The sequence below is a fragment of the Phragmites australis genome, chromosome 20, assembly GCF_958298935.1.
Source record: "Phragmites australis chromosome 20, lpPhrAust1.1, whole genome shotgun sequence".
Lineage (NCBI taxonomy): Eukaryota > Viridiplantae > Streptophyta > Magnoliopsida > Poales > Poaceae > Phragmites > Phragmites australis.
This window is the reverse complement of record NC_084940.1, coordinates 10733739-10751869: the sequence shown is the minus strand read 5'-3', so window position 1 is coordinate 10751869 and position 18131 is coordinate 10733739. Positions and strand designations below refer to the sequence as shown.

General features: G+C 46.1%; 2 protein-coding genes across 4 annotated transcripts; both read left to right on the top strand.

Annotated features, from left to right (window-relative positions):
- The first annotated feature begins 5221 nt into the window (after positions 1 to 5221).
- Positions 5222 to 8008, top strand: LOC133901332 (protein ELF4-LIKE 4-like). Its single transcript, XM_062342663.1, has 2 exons — positions 5222 to 5879; positions 7427 to 8008. Exon 2 carries the CDS (start codon positions 7473 to 7475, stop codon positions 7914 to 7916), a length of 444 nt encoding a protein of 147 aa, XP_062198647.1. The 5' UTR covers positions 5222 to 5879; positions 7427 to 7472; the 3' UTR covers positions 7917 to 8008.
- Positions 8009 to 9608: 1600 nt separating this feature from the next.
- Positions 9609 to 16430, top strand: LOC133901331 (uncharacterized). 3 transcript variants are annotated; one of them, XM_062342662.1, is made up of 8 exons: positions 10012 to 10114; positions 10292 to 10340; positions 10974 to 11114; positions 11207 to 11572; positions 14231 to 14473; positions 15029 to 15121; positions 15512 to 15712; positions 15844 to 16430. In XM_062342662.1, the coding sequence occupies exons 2-8, from the start codon at positions 10302 to 10304 to the stop codon at positions 16054 to 16056; spliced, it is 1296 nt and encodes a 431-aa protein (XP_062198646.1). In that variant the 5' UTR covers positions 10012 to 10114; positions 10292 to 10301; the 3' UTR covers positions 16057 to 16430. The 3 variants fall into 3 exon arrangements, with proteins under 3 accessions (XP_062198645.1, XP_062198644.1, XP_062198646.1); XM_062342660.1 differs by lacking the exon at positions 10292 to 10340 and having other exon boundaries at positions 9613 to 10114; XM_062342661.1 differs by lacking the exons at positions 10292 to 10340; positions 14231 to 14473 and having other exon boundaries at positions 9609 to 10114.
- The last annotated feature ends 1701 nt before the right edge of the window (positions 16431 to 18131 follow it).

The following is an 18131-nucleotide window of genomic DNA, read 5'->3' as shown; positions in this document are numbered from 1 at the left end:
AGCTGGATGTTCTACATCGTGGGTTCAACCACGATGGAGTAGCTACCAGGACGTTTGATGCAAGTGGGGTGGTCGGCCTGGCTGAAAGTGAGCAAGACCCCCGTCCTTATCGTCATTGCTATGCTTGTGCTTGCGCTCTCTGAGCTCCTAGTTGATGATGCCTCGCACAATCTTGCACTCGACCAGGTCGTGGGCGTCTGTACGGTGGATCGGGCAGTAGCCCTAACCCTTGTTCCTGTCTTTCTTTTCGAAGCGTCGGCGTGTTAGGCCGGTTTGCTCGACCGCCAAAACCTCGAGAGGTTCAGCCTTGCACTTGCTCTTCTTGTCCTTCCGGTTGACCCCTTTGGAAGGGGCGGGCCGGTCGGATGCAGGTCGTGGCCTGGTGTCGATCTGTCGCTCTCGAGCCTTGGTGGCCTGCGCGCACTTGTCCGCGAGCTCGAAGAGCTTGGTTGTGCTTCGAATTACCCGGGTGGCTAGCTTCTCGACCATTTTATGGTCTTTGACTCTTCGCTTGAACGCTATGATCACGGATTCTCCCGTGATCCTTGGAATGGTGTTCTGGTGTTTAGTGAAACGTTGGATAAAGTCTCACAACAACTCACCTTATTGCTGTTGGACCTGATATAGGTCATCCTAGACCCCTGATCGGGCGTAGGTCCCCTAGAAGTTGGCGACGAACTAGTCACATAGGTCCTCCCAGAAGTGAACCGACCCACGGGGGAGGTTCATCAACCAAGATCGGGCAGAACCGGTCAGGGCAGTGGGGAAGTAGTTGGCCATGAGCTTCCCATAGCCTCCCGCAGCCTACACCATAGTGGTGTAGATCTGTAGGAACTCTTCCGGATTGGTCGAGCTATCATACTTCTCGGTTAGAATCGGCCGAAACTTATCCGGTCAGCGCACTTCTCGTAACCTGGCGGATAGGGTGTTACACTCTGTAACAGGGAGCCACTCGTTGCTAGGCAGCGGCGTGCACCCAGGGGGAGAGATGATGGTCTCAGGGTCCTGGTGATGGGGTGGAGCCATCTGATGCCTCCCTACAGGGGGAAGGCATGTGGTAGGGCTCCTTGCCCCTTTCCTGCTCCCTTTGAGCCTTGCCCTCCTGCTCTGTAGTGGCCACTTAACTCTGGATCATGCCACAGAGGTCACGTTGGCATAGAGAGTTGCGCAAGTCAGAGGGTTTGCTGTCTTGATGTGGTGGTGGTCCACAGGTACTCCCTGTGGTTGGGGGAGTACCAGACCTATTCCACCATGGGCCCTGCCATGACCCTTGGCGACCGTGACCCTCACTGGACTTTGCGATGGGTGCGGTGCATGTTGACATGGTCCGGCATTGGGCGGTCTCGACCAGGATGGTGAGATCACGTAGCCATGGTGCCACAGGCGAGCCCTCCGGTACAGGTACCGGTGGGTGGCTTAGGAGGACCCGCGTGGTCTGTAGGTTCTGCGCCAACGTCATGGTCTCGTAGTTGAGACGCTGGGCGTGGAGCGGCGATAAGTCATGATGTGGGGATCCCCTGACATTTGGGCAGCGTGATGACCTAGGCGACGACGCCACCGTAGACAACCCTGTGTAGGGGCACCTCAGGACGACGCTGGGGATGTGGGGATTGTTGCCAAAAATTCAAGCAATTCCAAAACCGTCATCCTGCTGTCTTGACGTTGAAGAAATCTTGGTTTTTTTTTTGCATCGTTGTTCATTCTTCTTTTATTATTAGTTTTATTATTTGATTATGTCTAATTCTAAATATTTGTATTTCTAGTGCCATTCGATATTGATCATAGATGCCGGTGATCATGATCATAATACATCCATCGATCATGATTTTTTTCTCCAAGGACTCACAGGGGATTACGTCCTCTTTGATACCAGTGTTGTAGGTGATGATAGACCTGACGGTGAACCTCCGGTTGATTCACATGCAGGTGATGCAGCAGCACCTCCATCGTTAGGCTCTACAAGTGCACACGTATCAGCAAGCACCAGCTCTAAAAGATCAAGAGTCGGTACTTTCGAAGTTTAGCAAGATTTTGAAAGGTTCTACAGAAGGGAAGATGGGGTAAGTGTCAGGTATGCTAGGTGTTATATTTGCAAATATGAATTATCTACAAAACCCTCAGGTGGAACAGGACATTTCAAGAGGCATGCCACAATTTACAAATGAAAGAGTGGAGCAGCCATGAAGCAGACGGTGCTGCAATACAACCCAACAACTCTGTTCATCATTGGGAGTATGACTCTGCCAATGCTCGAAAAGAGTTACCGCTTCATTGCAAGAGCGGATCTACCACTCAACATCAGTGAGTCTCCTGCATTTGAAGATTACATTAAGCAAGCTCATAATTCTAGGTTCACGCATGTTTATAGACAGACAACTAGTAGGGATATGGTAAAATACTACAATGCATGATGTAGCAAGCTTAAAGAAATGTTGCAAACATGTACATTTTCAGTTGCTTTGACCTTGGACATATGGGCAAGTAGGGCGAGAGAGGATTATCTTAGTATTGTTGCTCATTTTGTTAATAATGATTGGGAATTAGAAAAGAGAATAATAGGTTGTATGTTGATTGACAACACGCATACCGGTGAAAATATTGCCGAAAAAATATCTCAAGTAGTTGAAGACTTTGGCCTCACAAATAAAATATTTTCTATCATTTTAGATAATGCTGGTGCAAACTCTAGAGCCATGGATATTCTTACTCCGTTGTTTAGTATATATGCTGAATCTTTCTTGTTACATCAACGACGTGCTTGTCATATTATCGATCTTATAGTAAAATCCGGTTTGAAGAGGTTATCGCAACACCTAGATGATTTTCGTACTGCAATATCTTTTGTAAACTCCTCTAACCAACAAATTGCAGTATATAAGCAATATTACGTTACAATGGGTGTGCGTCCAAGTAAGTTTGTTGTGGATATGCCAGTAAGATGGAACTCTATTTTCTTGATGCTCAAAAATATTATACCATATAAGAGCATATTTGGTGTGTTTATTCATGCACACTATCATCAGTATGGGGGCCAAACTTTACTCACGAAAGCGCATTGGTATGTTGCTGAAAGGATACTAGAGTTTCTTGAATTTTTTTATGATTCAACTGCGAGTTTATTATGAGTTTATTATCCAACATATTGTTTAGTAGTGCATAATATTGTTGAAATTGCTACTCATTTAAATATATATGAAAATGACAATCTTCTAAGAGATTGTATAGTTCCTATAAAATCTAAATTTTTAAAATATTGGAAAGAAATTCCTTTATTGTATGCATTTGCTTTTATTTTAGATCATAGAGCTAAAATCATAGATTTTTTAGAGTTCTCACAATTCTAGATGATGCTCTTGGCCATAATTATTCTACTTATTATGCTAATGTTCGTTCTAAGTTATTCGATATTTATAATAAATATGAAGCAAAGTATGCCAGAGTTCGCTTGCAACGACCTCCACTAGCACCCACAACAAGTACGAAGACGACAACGTGCGGAAAAATATATGGTGGAGGTTCTTCATCAAGAAGTTCAGACTCTTCGTCACAATCGTCTACGACTACGAGCGCTGGAATTCTAACATCCAGAGGGGAGCTAACTACCTTCATCGACAACGATGTTATCAACCATGAACAAGAAAATTTTAACATACTACAATGTTGGCATGAGCACATGACGAATTATCCAGTGCTTTCACTGTTAACACGAGATTTGTTAACGGTTCTCGTATCCATAATTTTTTCTGAGGTTACCTTCAGTCTTACTGGAAGGATAATCGAAGAGAGAAGAACAAATCTCACAAGTGAGATCGTGGAAATACTCATCATAGTAAAAGACTAGGAATAAACTGAAGTGCGAATGCAACATACTACAGAGAGCACTGAGCTTGAAGCTTCATTCGAAAATTTATATCTAGATATTGTTGACACCTGAGAATGTGTAATTTCCAATTTTTTAAGCTAGTTTGTACTTTTTTTCTTTACTAGAAAGATTTTTAATGAGACAATCTATCAATAAAGCTCATTTTTAGAATTAATTATGTCTCTCCATTATTTCTGATTTTTTATGATTTTTCTTTATTTTTTTTTTCGAAAACGACCCAGGACTCGCCACCCACCTCTCATCTTGTCCTATAAATAGCCACTATGTGTCTATACCAAACTCCCACTTATCCAAACTCCAAAGCCACTTACCCACTTCAATAAATCAATTCTATTATTTCTATATTTTCAATTTTCCATTCATGGATCAATAAAGGTTATACTCTTTTTACTTCTAGTAGAAAGGTTTTTAACGAGTCAATCAATCAATAAAGCTTATTTTATTTATTTTCTATATTTTTTGGATTTTTTTAGGATTTTGTAACTAATATTTTTATTTTTTTTCCTATTTTCGAAGTGCTGCTGTGCCAACGTGCCCAACCGTACCGTTCAGGCCGTGCCTCCATCGGGCCGCTCATGCCTCTGAGCCGACCGGACCAGCCGTACCGTCGGGCCGCAATCGTGCCCGTGCCGGCCTGACACGGCACGATGGATTACGAGCCGTGCTGTGGGCCGAGGAGGCGGCATGTGGGCCGGCATGGCACGACCTGTAATAGTACATGGGCCGCTCATGCCAGGCCGGTCCAAACGACCCATTTGGTCATCTCTGGGAAGGACAAACAACACACTGTGAGAAATAAAATGCAACTCTAGAACTTGGGCTAACTAAGTTTGCGAGCCATGCCGTTTGGCATTTTAATCTAAATACTTTCCTATGGCATAGCCTAACTAAGTAAGAAACCGTTAACTCCACATAGCGATATAAAAGCACCCCTCCCCTCTCTTCCCCCATATCGGCCCCATTTCCTTTCTGTACCACCTAGGGTTTTCTTACGACGACGGAGTCTCGAGGCACAAATGATGCCCTAGGTCAAAGAATGGTAAGTGAGCAAGAAACTCGTAGATCTAGTATTTTTGGACAATATTAAGGCCTCCGCGATAAGATCAGAAAGCTAATACTGCCACAGAGGAGGCACAAGACCAACTATGGTGGCTTCTACCTCGGCCAGGTATCACTTTTTTACACTCGCGCCCAAATAACATATCAGTAGTTGTATCAGTCTCATGATCTTAGAAACTTGAGATAGTTTGTATTTTGCAATTTGTTTCCTCAAATATCGAGCTCGAGTGGCCATTTAAAAATCTAAAAATTTGGACGCATCAAAACCGTATCTTTTCCGTCTCTATTCCACTTTGTCCGTAGTAGTATCAGTCCCATGGTCCTAGAAGCTCAGAAACCCGATCTTGTATTTCGTGACTTGTTTCCCCGAATGTCGAATCTAAGTCGTCGTGCCTTGATCTCTCTATTAGTTATTCGTTTATAGATCGAAGAATTTTGAGTCATCAACATACTTTTTCGGCTCTACCCTCTCTCGCTTTGACCCTAAAATGTGGCATCGGAGATGCTCTCTTGCGCAACCAATGGCGGTGCCACACCGATGGAGATGGCAGGAGTCGGCAGAGGTCTATACGGAGGCCCACGGAAAAATCTCCCTGGATCCGAAGGGAATCTCAAATCATTTGCCGATTCGATGGAGCCGGGGCCTCCCGAAGGAAAACCAAAAGCAATCTTGGCGCTCTCCCCCCGAAGATCCAGCGCTTCTCGGGGAGGGAATCAGGAAACGGCGAAACGCCCCCGCGCCGAGGGGAGGGAGGGATCTCGGCACGCCGTCGGAAACGCGCCCCTCGTTTCCTCGCCCCTGCCCTGACCCCGACCGGCCCCGTCCTGCCCAAATCCACTTCGCGTATAAAGATCCCCCCCCCCCCCCGGGACTCTGATCCCGTACCACAGTGCCCACTGCGCACAGGCCGCGGCAGAGATCTTCGACGCCTCCGAGGTACATTCCGTGGTCCTTTGCTGGCCTCAGTAAGAGTTTGCAATATAAATTCTAAGTCCACAGAGGAGTCAATTTCTGCAGCAAGTTTTGTTAGTCATTTGGTACAACAAGTTGAGATGATGTTTGGGTGTATGCATCTGTATGCCGACTTCTTGCATGAATTATCATCTCTTGGGACTTTGGGATAGCAAAGATCTGTCTATTTTTGTAAATTTACATGCATAGATATTTGTTAAAGTAACATCTTTGATTAGGCCTCCTGATGGATTCTTGTGCTTCATAAAAAAATTAGGTTCAGATAGTAGATCGGTTTGTCCAATTACTTGTGATCTTCCCACCGTATTGGGTGTGCTATTAAGAAAGAGAATGTTATTGTAGTTCATTTTGTTCTGATTATACTGAAGTACATCTGCTCTAATAGAAATATGAACTTATCCTTAGTCTTCTTTTGATTAAGAATGAACTTATGCCGATTTGTAACAATTTCAGTTTGTGGGCCATGAAGATTGTCTTTTCCATTAGGTAGCATATTGATCATTTACTGTGAGATGGAGATTCAGACTACATCAGTTTGACATGGGACTATATATTGTTGATGTCATAGTCGCCAAAATATGATGATAACATAGATTTGTCCAAATGAAGCTTGATATATCTTGTTATAAATTATTTAGATGACACACTAAAAAATGTAGCTGTAATTTTGCTGTGAATTTAGGACGCGTATTTGATCTCCTGAGGTGTACTCTTACCTTACGACTGTTCCTAAAGGTATTCAAGTTTGTGAAACTTTCATGTCTTATAGTTTTTTCTGTATTTTCTCATATTTTTCAGATTTTTTTATTTGAATGTTTGGTTTTGTTCATACTTTTCGTTAATTTTGTAGGTTTTTTAATGTTTTTGTGAATTTAGGTTGTTCCATGTAATTAGAATGGTATATGAATACATCCGTGTGTTACGAAACCATATTGAACAGATCCATGTGTTAAAACTGGTGTCTGAACAGATACTCCCATATTAATGAACAAATACACTCATGTTTTGCAAGGGTGTGTGAACAGACGTCTGCATAAGAGGAAAACAAGTAGAACTGTAGAACATAAATCATATCCCCAAACTTGACCCATTTAATAGTGCTCCTTTGCTTCCATTAAACTTTCTGCTGATTTAGGAGTTGAGACAAATGTTGCTACAAAATTTCTCTGAAATTCCATTCTTGAAGTGAAAGATCTCTAAACTCCTCTACAGTGTTAAAAAGAAGGATGATTATTTTAGTATTTGATATTGTTGCTGTCAAACTTGATAGCTGCTTTCAAATGGTTTGAAACCTGTTTTGAGACATATGGTGTGATTTGGTTTGGGTTTGGGAGGGGGGTGGTGGGCTGGGGTGGTCTGGGCTGAGGTTTGGGAGGGTGAGTGGTTTGGTACGGTTTTGGGCCGGTTCTCAGCCCATTAGCAGGTTTAAACTCGTGATCTTTTCGAAACCTTTTCTTGAACTCGTGATCTTTTCAAATCCTTGTTGAATCCGTTGTTTGGGTCTACGCAAGGCGGAGCAGAGCGAGCAGCGACGCGGACAGTTGGGAAAGGAGATTGATGGACGAGGATGTTGGCGCCGGCAGCGTCGGCAACGGCGGCAGGGAGGCGTTCTTGGCCAGAGCTGGAGTGGGAGCGGGAGCGGGAGCGGGGACGGGCAACGGTATTGGCGAAGGCATTGAGGTCGACCCCGGCGTCGGCGGAGCAGGGGGGAGCGGAGTTGGGAAGCTGCCGCAGTTGCTGCAGCGGAGCTTCGACGAGGTGCAGGGGATCCTGGAGCAAAACCGCGTGCTGATCCAGGAGATCAGCCAGAACCAGAAGAGCCGCGACGCCGACGGGCTGTCCCGCAACGTGGGGCTCATCCGGGAGCTCAACACCAACATCTCCCGCGTCGTCGACCTCTACGCCAACTTCTCCGGCTCCTTCTCCCGCTCCGTCGCCGCCGCTAAGAACGCAGCCGCCGCCAAGGAGGCCGCCAAGAGGCCCCACTCCGCCGAGCAGTAGATCACCTTCTCTTCATTTTACCTTACAGTCTATTAGATTTTGTCGTGGTCAGGACATGATTCCGGAAGGTGTAGATTTGAAACTTTTTTCCTTTCCCGCTTTGTCGACTGTCGTGGTAGTGGATTATAGTGGTAGAGGACGTGCGCGTGCTGCAGTATCCGTTTGTATGTTTGAGCTCACTGCCCATGGCTGCTAGTGTCACTGTGTTCATGCCGGACGGGATGCTACTGATGATTGAAGATCTGGTAGCGGTTGGCAAGGATAAAAGGGATAGGTTAATAATTCCTTCGCAGGTCTTTAAATCATTGGCGTCCCATAATGAAACACCTGGGTTCCAAACAGGACCTGAAAGATGGCAGTACCCATAGTTCATCTGCATTTGTCGCATGGTCTCAACATTCCTGAGCTACCGAGATTTTATATTTTTATATATTCTTATAAAACACACAGAGTTGTGATTGATTTAGATTTTCACTATTTATCGTGCAAAGTTGAGCCCTATTTCTTCTTTTAAAAATATTTTCAATCTCCCCACCCACGAATTAAGAGATTAACTTTATTGTTACTCACATAATTAATTCAATTATTTACATTTCATATCTAGACGTATATTATTTATCTTTCATACTTTTATAGTTAGGTTTCTCTAGAGGGTATGTCACCTCCTATACTTTGCCTACATCGCTGGTTTTTTGGAGAGGGTGCGTCGCCGCCTACATTGCCATCTACCACGGAAGTTATCTCTGTCGTGCTATCTTTACACTAAAGGTGTGTTTGGTTGTTCGTATGGATTTTTATAGAACTCTAGCGTATATCCTGAAGAAGTAGAAGCAGGCTGAGTGGATGTAGTAACTTTAAAAAGAAAAGTTTTTGGTTGTCTGTATAAACGGATGCAATAACTCTACACCTGTGGATGCAATGGTCATGTGAAGGTGTTTGGTTAATTGTAATGAGAGGATACAGTGACTCTGCGCCTGAGACTAACGAGTGACCTATTGCAGCACTGTAGCAGATGCAATATATCCACCGAACCAAGTTTCATAGAGAAGTTCGATTCGAGCATATCACCAAGCGACCTTCTTCACGGGAATATACGTACAGGCATAGGTAAGATACCACTGATACAGGTAAACAAACACACCCTAAAGTACTATACGAGAATTATTTTTATCTCCTCATAAATCGCTGGACATCTTGATCATTCTCACAACATTACTACAGACAGCTAATTTTGAACGATACAATCCATTTCACTCTTCTAGACTCTCGGTACTCATCATTCCCCTCCCTCCTAAACCGTTCAATGCTATGTATTTCCTCCCCTCCATCGGACCTAGATAGCGGCTATATCCTATATTAATTTTATATATACGAAACACATGTACAATTACTAGTATGAAAAAATATATCAATCGTGAGACTGCAAATCAATCGTTTTATGGTCCTTTTGATATGTAACAGCAAGGTAAGTGGTGAAATTAAATTTCGGCTCCAATCAGATTTAATTTTCCAGCGCATACAAACTCTGAACCCAAAGCCAAAGTGCAACAGCATCATCCAAAAGCAACGCAACGCGGGCCCCAGAACCTAGCGCCTGCAGCCTCGTGGGCCACGCGCCCCAGTGGGACCCGGACTCGAACCCAACCAGATCCACCCCAAATCCATAAGCCACGCAAGCGCCTCTTTCGACGCGAACGCGACCAGCGACTCCGTCCGCGCACGGCACGTTTTCTCGCCCGCCACGGCGCCACCGCGCAAACCCACCTCGGCGAGTCAAGGGGGAAGGGGAAAAAAAATCAACGCGAATCGGCGGGACGAAGGCGCCGCGTGCGCCGCCGCCGGCGATGGCGTTGGCGGCATCCCCGCCGCTGAGGCGACTCCCTTGCCTCCTCCTCATCGTCCTCCTCGCGATGTCCGCCGCGGTGCCGCGGGGCGGGGCGGCGGTGCTGGGTCTGAAGGCGCCGTTCAGCCCCCGGGACGTGCTGCCCATCCTGCCGCGGCAGGTGGCGTGGCCCGTGATGAATACGCTCCACAGCGCCGTCGACCTGCTGCCCTCCTTCGTCGCCGCCGTGGCGCCCGGGGCGCCGTCGCCCGCCGCGTGGAGCGGCGCCTGCTTCGCCGAGAACGAGGCCGCGATCGAGCTCACCCCCGGCGACCGCAACGGTACCGAGGTCGGCGGCGCCGTCCTTCGCCTCAAGGTTCCTTCCTGAACCCCCCCGTTGTTAGTTCTGATGAAATTTGTGTCCCCTTAGTCGCTGCAACTTTGTGAAATTAAGTGGAATTACCTGGTTGTGAATCCCGCTTGGTTGTATGATTTGGGAGTGTTGGGCAATAGTGAATTGAGATTTGAGAAGCTTTTGTTTTGTTTTTTGCAGTGGCGTTTGTATGTGTGGATGGATAGTTGGATACGCTTCATTGGTAGTGGTAAACAAGCTCTTGGGTTGTAGCCATGTTAGTATTAGTTCTCTTTCCGGTGGGGACGTGGGGTTAGAGAATTTTCTGCCCTTCTGCAAAATCTTGCTTCATTGTGCGATTATAGGGATAATGTTGGCTTTAGTGAAATGTTCAATATTGTAATTTTGCCTTTATGTTTTCCTTTAGATGGGTTTTGCTTCTTGGACCGAAAATTTCTTAGCTTTTAAATGAATTTATCAGTTTTGCTGATATGTGTTATGAAAATTTTCTCATGACTATTGTTAAGTCATAGTAGCAGAGCTTGTGACATGATAACTGTTTTAGCTCCTTTGTAAACATAAAATACGATCGAAATATTATAATCAAATTTATTATGAAATGCCTATTAAATTTCTGAAGGATTTGATGTATTTGGAGCTCAAGTGAATACTTGGCTGTTTTAATTATTTTGGAATTCATCCTTCTGCTTTATTGAACATCCTAGAATCGGGTTCATTTCATTGTCAAACCAGGGCTGAATCTCTGGTTTGACTTAATCTGCACTGGAATAGTTCATGAAGATTGGTCGTATTAAATGATCAGTACCATTTATAATTTGTTTTGTATTGTCTTAACTAAGTTGTTTTTCCTGTGCTTATGCAGACTGCTTCAGCTCAAAGCTGGACATGCATGGATCTTTATGTGTTTGCAACACCATATAGGATAACATGGGACTATTATTTTGCTGCTCGGGAACACACTTTGGAGATTAAATCATGGGAAGAAGAAGCAGAATTGGAATATGTGTGTTCTCTTTCTGAAAGTTCCTCTTTTTCAACATTGGCTATCTCATCAGATTTATTTCAAAAAGTCTAACACTTCATGTTTGTGACCAGGTGAAGCAGCATGGCATTTCTGTTTTTCTTATGCCATCTGGGATGCTCGGAACTTTGTTATCTTTGATTGATGTCCTGCCTTTGTTTTCAAACACCGCCTGGGGTCAACATTCCAACTTAGCCTTTTTGGAGAAGCATATGGGAGCTTCGTTTGAGAAACGTTCCCAGCCTTGGGTTGCTAATATTAGAAAAGAGGATATACAGTCTGGTGACTTCTTGGCTCTATCAAAGATTCGAGGTCGATGGGGTGGGTTTGAGACATTAGAGAAATGGGTGACTGGTGCATTTGCTGGGCATACTTCAGTTTGCTTAAAAGATGAGAAGGGTGATCTCTGGGTTGCAGAGTCAGGCTATGAAAATGAAAAGGTAACTGATAAAATTCTCTACACTACGATGTATAGTCTTGGTTGATTAAATTTCATCTCCGCAATGTGATTCATGTATCTTAAGGCAGTTTTCATTTCTTTACTCATTCTTTGTCTTAATCGTGATCAAGAATCACAAAAGTAGTACAAATGGTTATCATTCTGCATATATTACTAAGACTAAACTGCAACACAATTGAACTTTTGCTGCTCTGTAAACTCATCCCTTTTGTTTTGATACTCTTGAGGTTCAAAATTTATCTTCTGGGTAGCACCTTTTGGTACCAGTCTATGTTTCTTGGGGTTGGTTTTGCAGTACATATATTAGTTTTCTCTTATTCCAATAATTTCATGTCTTTTTGACATCTTCGTCAATCTCTTGGTGAATATTGGAGTTCTTTTCTTCTTCTTTTTTCTAGAATACGCAGGAGACGTGCGGACCATTTCATTAAGAGAGGAGAAGACCAAAATAGCCAAGATGACCCCGTTTATAAGAGAAACCTGGTCCGAAAACCTCACAACCGCACGGTTCAAAGGAACTGGCAAACAACCCCAAGACGACAAGAAGACCTCGAAAACAGAGTGACGCCCACACCAAAGGCACAACCAGATAGCAGATAAGGACAAACCAACTCAACTCGCGCGCTAACCGACCAAACACTGTCTCACACACAACTTGGCCGGCGGAGCTTTGCTCCCATGCCATACCTCTCTGCCCACTCCACTCGGTCAGCGAAGCCTAGCTCTCACGCCACACCTCTCTGACACACAAGCCGGCAGTACGTCGCTTCAGAGGAGCGCGCATTGGAACAAATCGATGTCCAGAAGTGCCAAAAGAAAGAAGAGCAGCCGCGAACTAAGGACATAGGGGTGAACCTATAGAAAGGAACCGGCGGATCAAACAAAGAGAGCAGGGATTTCTCAGAGCGACGCTTTCAGGAAGGTCATGACAACAATACCGCCGTCGCCCATCTGGACGGGGTTTTCACCCGGAGAAACATCCAGGGTGGAGGAGACGCGATAATGTTGACTCCATGGAGGGAATGACGCCCTGGGCGTCACCGACACTAGCACCAGCAAGCCGGGCAGTGCTTTCGCCCGTGGCTCTCCACCTCGAAAACCTGCACAAAAAGGTGGCGCAGGCCAAGAGACCCTCAACGAGGCAACGCCAGGCCTGACGTAGACGCCAAAGCCCCAACCACGCAGCGACTCACCCCTTCCCGACCCCGAAGAAGCCCCTAGGTCGTCGAAGTTGGCCCGACGAAAGAGGAAAGAAAGCTGGCGCCAACCTAGACCGAGGGGTGTCGGAAAGGGGAGGAGAAGCAAAGTGGGTGTGGAGCATCGACGACGCCAAAACCAGGAAGGCGCCCGCTGAGCCCACACCCCGAACGCTGAGCACACAGTCGACCCGACAAAGAAGAGACTGGATTTGCCATAGCCGAGCGGGAGGGAGGCAGCAGGAGCCAACAGATTAACAATGACGTAGCCAAAAGGGAGGGGACCCAAGGCCCCCTGCAGCAGCGGGATCCTGAACAGCAGTACAGGCAACCGACCCGAGAGCAGCGCAAGAATGTGCCGCCGTAGCATCATCCACGCCAAGCAGCAGTAGCACGTAGCGCCGAGGTCGCACAGCGGAGGACGAGGCAACAGCACACAGCGCCGAGGCAGCACGTGGAGCCGACAGGGGAAGAGCCCGAATAGGCGGCACAAGACCCCCCACTGAGGCAGCCAAGGCACCCGGAACGCCAAGCGGTCACGCGCCCGGAAACGAGCCGAACTCCTCGACTAGCCCCACCACATCCCGTGCCCCCACCATGGACGCGCGGACGCACGGGGGCAGAGCCGAAGCGCATCCAGCCACGAGCGCGGCCACGGGATGGGAACCGCCGGATCCGACCGGCCACGGGACAGGACCATGGATCTGACCGGCCATGGGACGAGAACGCAGCCATGAGACGAATCCAACCGGCGCTACACCGGAACCCCCACCAAGGACACGCGCACGCACAGGGACAGAGTCGGAGCACGCAGCCAGCCATGAGCACGGCCACGGGACGGGAACCGTCGGATCCGACTGGCCACAAGACGGGAACCGCCGGATCCGACTGGCCACGGGACGGGAACTGCCGGATCTGACTGGCCACGGGACAGGAACCACCGGATCCGACCGGCCCTGGGACGAGAGCGCGGCCACCAGATGGATCCGGCCAATCCAGAGACGGATCTGCTGGCGCCACACCGAACGCCGCCAACAAACGCCACCAACGATGATCCACCGGAAGAAGGGGAGGAAAAGAGGAAGGGGGAGGGGGGGGGGGTAAGGGGCAAGGCAACGGCGGCCGCCACCACCTACAAACGTCGTCGGCGGATGGCGGAGACAGCGGCCGCACGCGGGCGGAAGTAGGTGGTTCTTAGCAGCGGCGGTGGTGTCTGGGGAGACGATGCGCCGGGGGGGGGGGCTTTTTGAATGCAGTTGATGAAGGTTTTCTATTTCCAAAAGTTATTTTCTGATCGTCTCAGGCATCTGTTGCAACACAACATTAGCCAATGGAACATTTTTGCCCAAAAAACCTTGTACTGAGTGTTTCATGCATTTTACTCTTGTACAAGTACTAACAGTTGCCATATTTCTTGACAATAATGATTTGCAAAATAACAGGGAGAGGAAGTTATTGCTATAGTTCCTTGGGATGAATGGTGGGCCATGGCACTCAAGGACGAATCAAATCCTCAGATAGCCCTTCTGCCATTACACCCTGATGTCCGTGCCAGATTTAACCAAAGTGCTGCATGGGACTATGCCCGGAGCATGGCTGGAAAGCCTTATGGCTATCATAACATGATATTTAGCTGGATTGATACAATAGGAGATAATTATCCACCTCCTCTTGATACTAACCTGGTAATTCTTGTTGATCTTTGGAAAGCGTAAATTACCATGTTTATCTCCAGTATGATACTGTTATCAGAGTTTAAGCATGCCTTTTTCAGAATTTTTGCATGCCTGTGGGAGAGAACATCATATGCGGATTGTGTGCTAATGTGGACCAAAATATTATGCAAGTAACCATGTGATTAAATCAGCTAATGAACTTACCTAGTTGATGCGCACAAAATTAATTCAATTATCTAAACTCAATAAAAACTGAACGCCTTTCATGTGGTGGTATTTAATTAGAAGAAAATAAAAAGCTAGTTGATACACTAAAATGCACAGGAACATACTGTAAAAAATGTCTATAAAGGTAGATGCAGCATATGATCTCTTGAGGTTTGATGCATATGTTAATACTCCTAGAATTATGGAGGGCTTTGAATCTGAAATTGATTCTCATGATCTGATGACCTGATTGTTCAGTAAAGACTAGGATATCCAGGTTGCGTGAATCTATTTTATATGTTGCACTTTTTATCATCGATAATGTTGCACCTCAATTTTGTCGTACACCGTTTTCAGGTAATGGCTGTTATGTCAATGTGGACTAGGTTACAGCCACTTTATGCTGCGAACATGTGGAATGAAGCCCTTAACAAACGAGTTGGCACTGAGGTTTGTAAGCTACTCTGTATTGATGCTCCTTCATTGGGTACTCATGAGATTTTATTTTAATTCGGCGTAAGGTTAAAAAAATGTTGTGATGTCTGTTAAACCTGTGGTTTTCATGGGGTACTCCAGTTCAGTTCTAGTTGTGCATACCTACATGCTTCTACGGCAGCTAACTTTTAGTTGTAATAATGGCTTGGGCTATGGTCCATGGTTGTTGGTCTGTGATGGGCTTGACTGGACTTAGTTGGACGTGAAATAAGTTCAGTTGGGTGTTTTGCTCAAACCGAGATAGCTTTTCTTTAAAATGGAATTTTTTTTTGTCTAATTTGCTCTTGCTTTAATTGTTACAGTTATGCTCAATTATCAAATTCATATCATCTGTACTTTTTGTAGGGTTTGGACCTTCAGGGGATCATTATGGAGACCGAAAGACGCGGAATGTCTTTTGATCAGTTGCTCACAATACCTGAGCAAGACGAATGGGTATACAGTGATGGTAAATCAACCACCTGTGTTGCCTTCATTCTTGCAATGTACAAGGAGGCTGGAATGTTTGCTCCTTTTTCAGAGTCAATTCAGGTTACAGAGTTCACTGTAAGTGTTAAAGCAGAAAACATGTCCACACATTTCATGCTCAAGTTTTTTTTCTCACATCATTCTTCTTGTTTATTGATGTCGGAATACTAAAGTCTTCTCCCCTGTTTGACTCTGCTTCTTTTCTTCAGATTCGGGATGCATATATGCTCAAGATTTTCGAAGACAACCAGGCCAGGCTTCCAAGCTGGTGCAATACGGAATCCGACAAGCTTCCTTTCTGCCAGATCCTCGGAGAATACAGGATGGAGCTGCCGGAGTACAACACGATTGAACCGTATGCCAAAATGAATGAGAACTGCCCGTCCTTACCCCCTACATACAAGCGACCGTCGCGGTGCTGATGGTGAGACCGTCTACGTAGGCACCGCAAGTAGAATGTTGTTTTTAAGTTATTGTGAAAATAAACGACGCTGTATATATATGTTCGATAGATGATCGTTGTCACAACTAAGGTAGTCTGTGCTCAGGTTTCCGCCAGTCAGCGCAGCAGTTCTGACTTCTGAGCCCCTGGCTGAAGTAGGCAACCAATATCAAGGGTATGCATGGCCGCTTGGGTAATTAGAAATAGCAATACCAAGGGTATTGCTTGACCTCTTGTGTAAGAAATCTCTTGTATGGATAGAACACTGGAACTTTTGGCTATGTATGTATGTTCTTGGCTTTATAAAGTGTATACTCCATCGCGGGAATAAATCTACAATACTTCAAACAGCAATGAGGATTTTTGTGCACCTGGGAACAGCTGCACCTAGTATCCTGGCCTTCAAAGCCTGCCTCGAGATCTGTGGAAGGTGAAAACAAAATTCGAAATGCCAGAAAATGTTCCATCAGTGTAGTGCAATGGGATTTGAAGCAAGAAGGCCACCATCGGAAGAAGAACCATTGGGATGGCTCATTGAAGGGCCAGGTTCTTGCTGATGATGTGGCAAGGAAATGGAAAGGCCGAGGAAGGGCCTTGCTCATTTTGGGCTGGAAATTTCTGCCTAGGCCCAACCCGAAAGTATATCTAGCCTGCGGGTATCAAGCTGGGTTGGGCTGATCTGGTATCTTACAAGTAAAAATAAATAAGATTGAGAGGGGAGGACTTGCTGTAATTCGATGGTAATCGTGCTCAACAAAGAAAGATCAGTCTCAGCCAGAATTGAAGCAAGGTGGGAGAAGCCACCGCCGGGGAGCCTGAAAATAAATTGCGACGCATCGTTCTGTTCGTCGACAAATTCGGGAAGATGGGGCTTTGCCATCCGAGACCATGATGGCGATGCGGTGTGCGCTGGGAGAGGAAGCCTGAGTCATCTCATAAGATCCTTTCCAAACCGAAGTTATAGCGTGTGTGCAGGGAGCAAGGGCAGCAATGGATCTGGGCATGGGAAACATTGTGGTAGAAACTAATGCCCTTAAGCATGCAGTCTACTCATCGGCCTATGATCTCACACCGGTTGGCGGACTCATCATCGAGCTTAAGAATCTACTTCGTCATGAGTTTATTGGTACTTCGGTAACAGTTAGGCCAAGAGAATATAATAAAGTGGCGCATGCGACTAGCGGTGCTAGGGAGTGTGTGTCTGGTGGAAGCTGATCCCATTCTGGACAGCCTACCCAGTTGTATCCAATTGATATTTGCCAGCAATTCTGCGACACCTCTGATTTAATGGAATTACTTTCCATTTAAAAAAGAGAGTCAGACTGCCGTTTCACGTAATAAGAAATTGCATCATATAGAGGGAACAACACCAAACCATACAAACGTTCGATTAACTAGAAAAAACCGAGCTGAAACCATAATCACTGCAGACAAGCAACCTACCTAAACTAGGCTCAGAAGACTGCCAAATAATCTAAACCGCAGCTAGGGTGAACCAATAGCTCAAAGCTCGCGAGCCAGCTTGGCTCGGCTCGGCTCGGACCGGCTTATTGTATTTTGTAACAAGTCGAGCCAACATTTTAGCTCATTTTGTTAACGAGTTGGCCCGAGCTAGCTCGTGAGCTAGCTCGCGAGCCTAGCAAGCTAGACCCAGTTAGCCGACCCACATGAGGCCTGAGGCCTAAGCATTGCTCCACGTGACCACGCCCTAGCTCGACGCATCGACAACGCCCTTTTCCCGAGCCGCCATCACCTCCAGCCATCGACGACGCGCCGCCTGGAGCCCTCGACGTTGGCACGTCGTGCCACCTAGAGCCCTCGACGTCGTATCGCCCAACTCCTGTTATACCTGACATGGTCACGTGGGGTCTGATTGTGCTATCTCTCACATTGTCAGGTTCCATGATCCGATTATGTCGTTTGTCACATTGTTACGGGCAATTGCACATATGTTTCTTGATCATTGTGCTGAATTTGTGTTGGCGCAGTTGCCACTCCGAAACAGATCAAGGAGCTGATGAAGGTGGATGGACTCACAAATGGTGTTGTCAATAC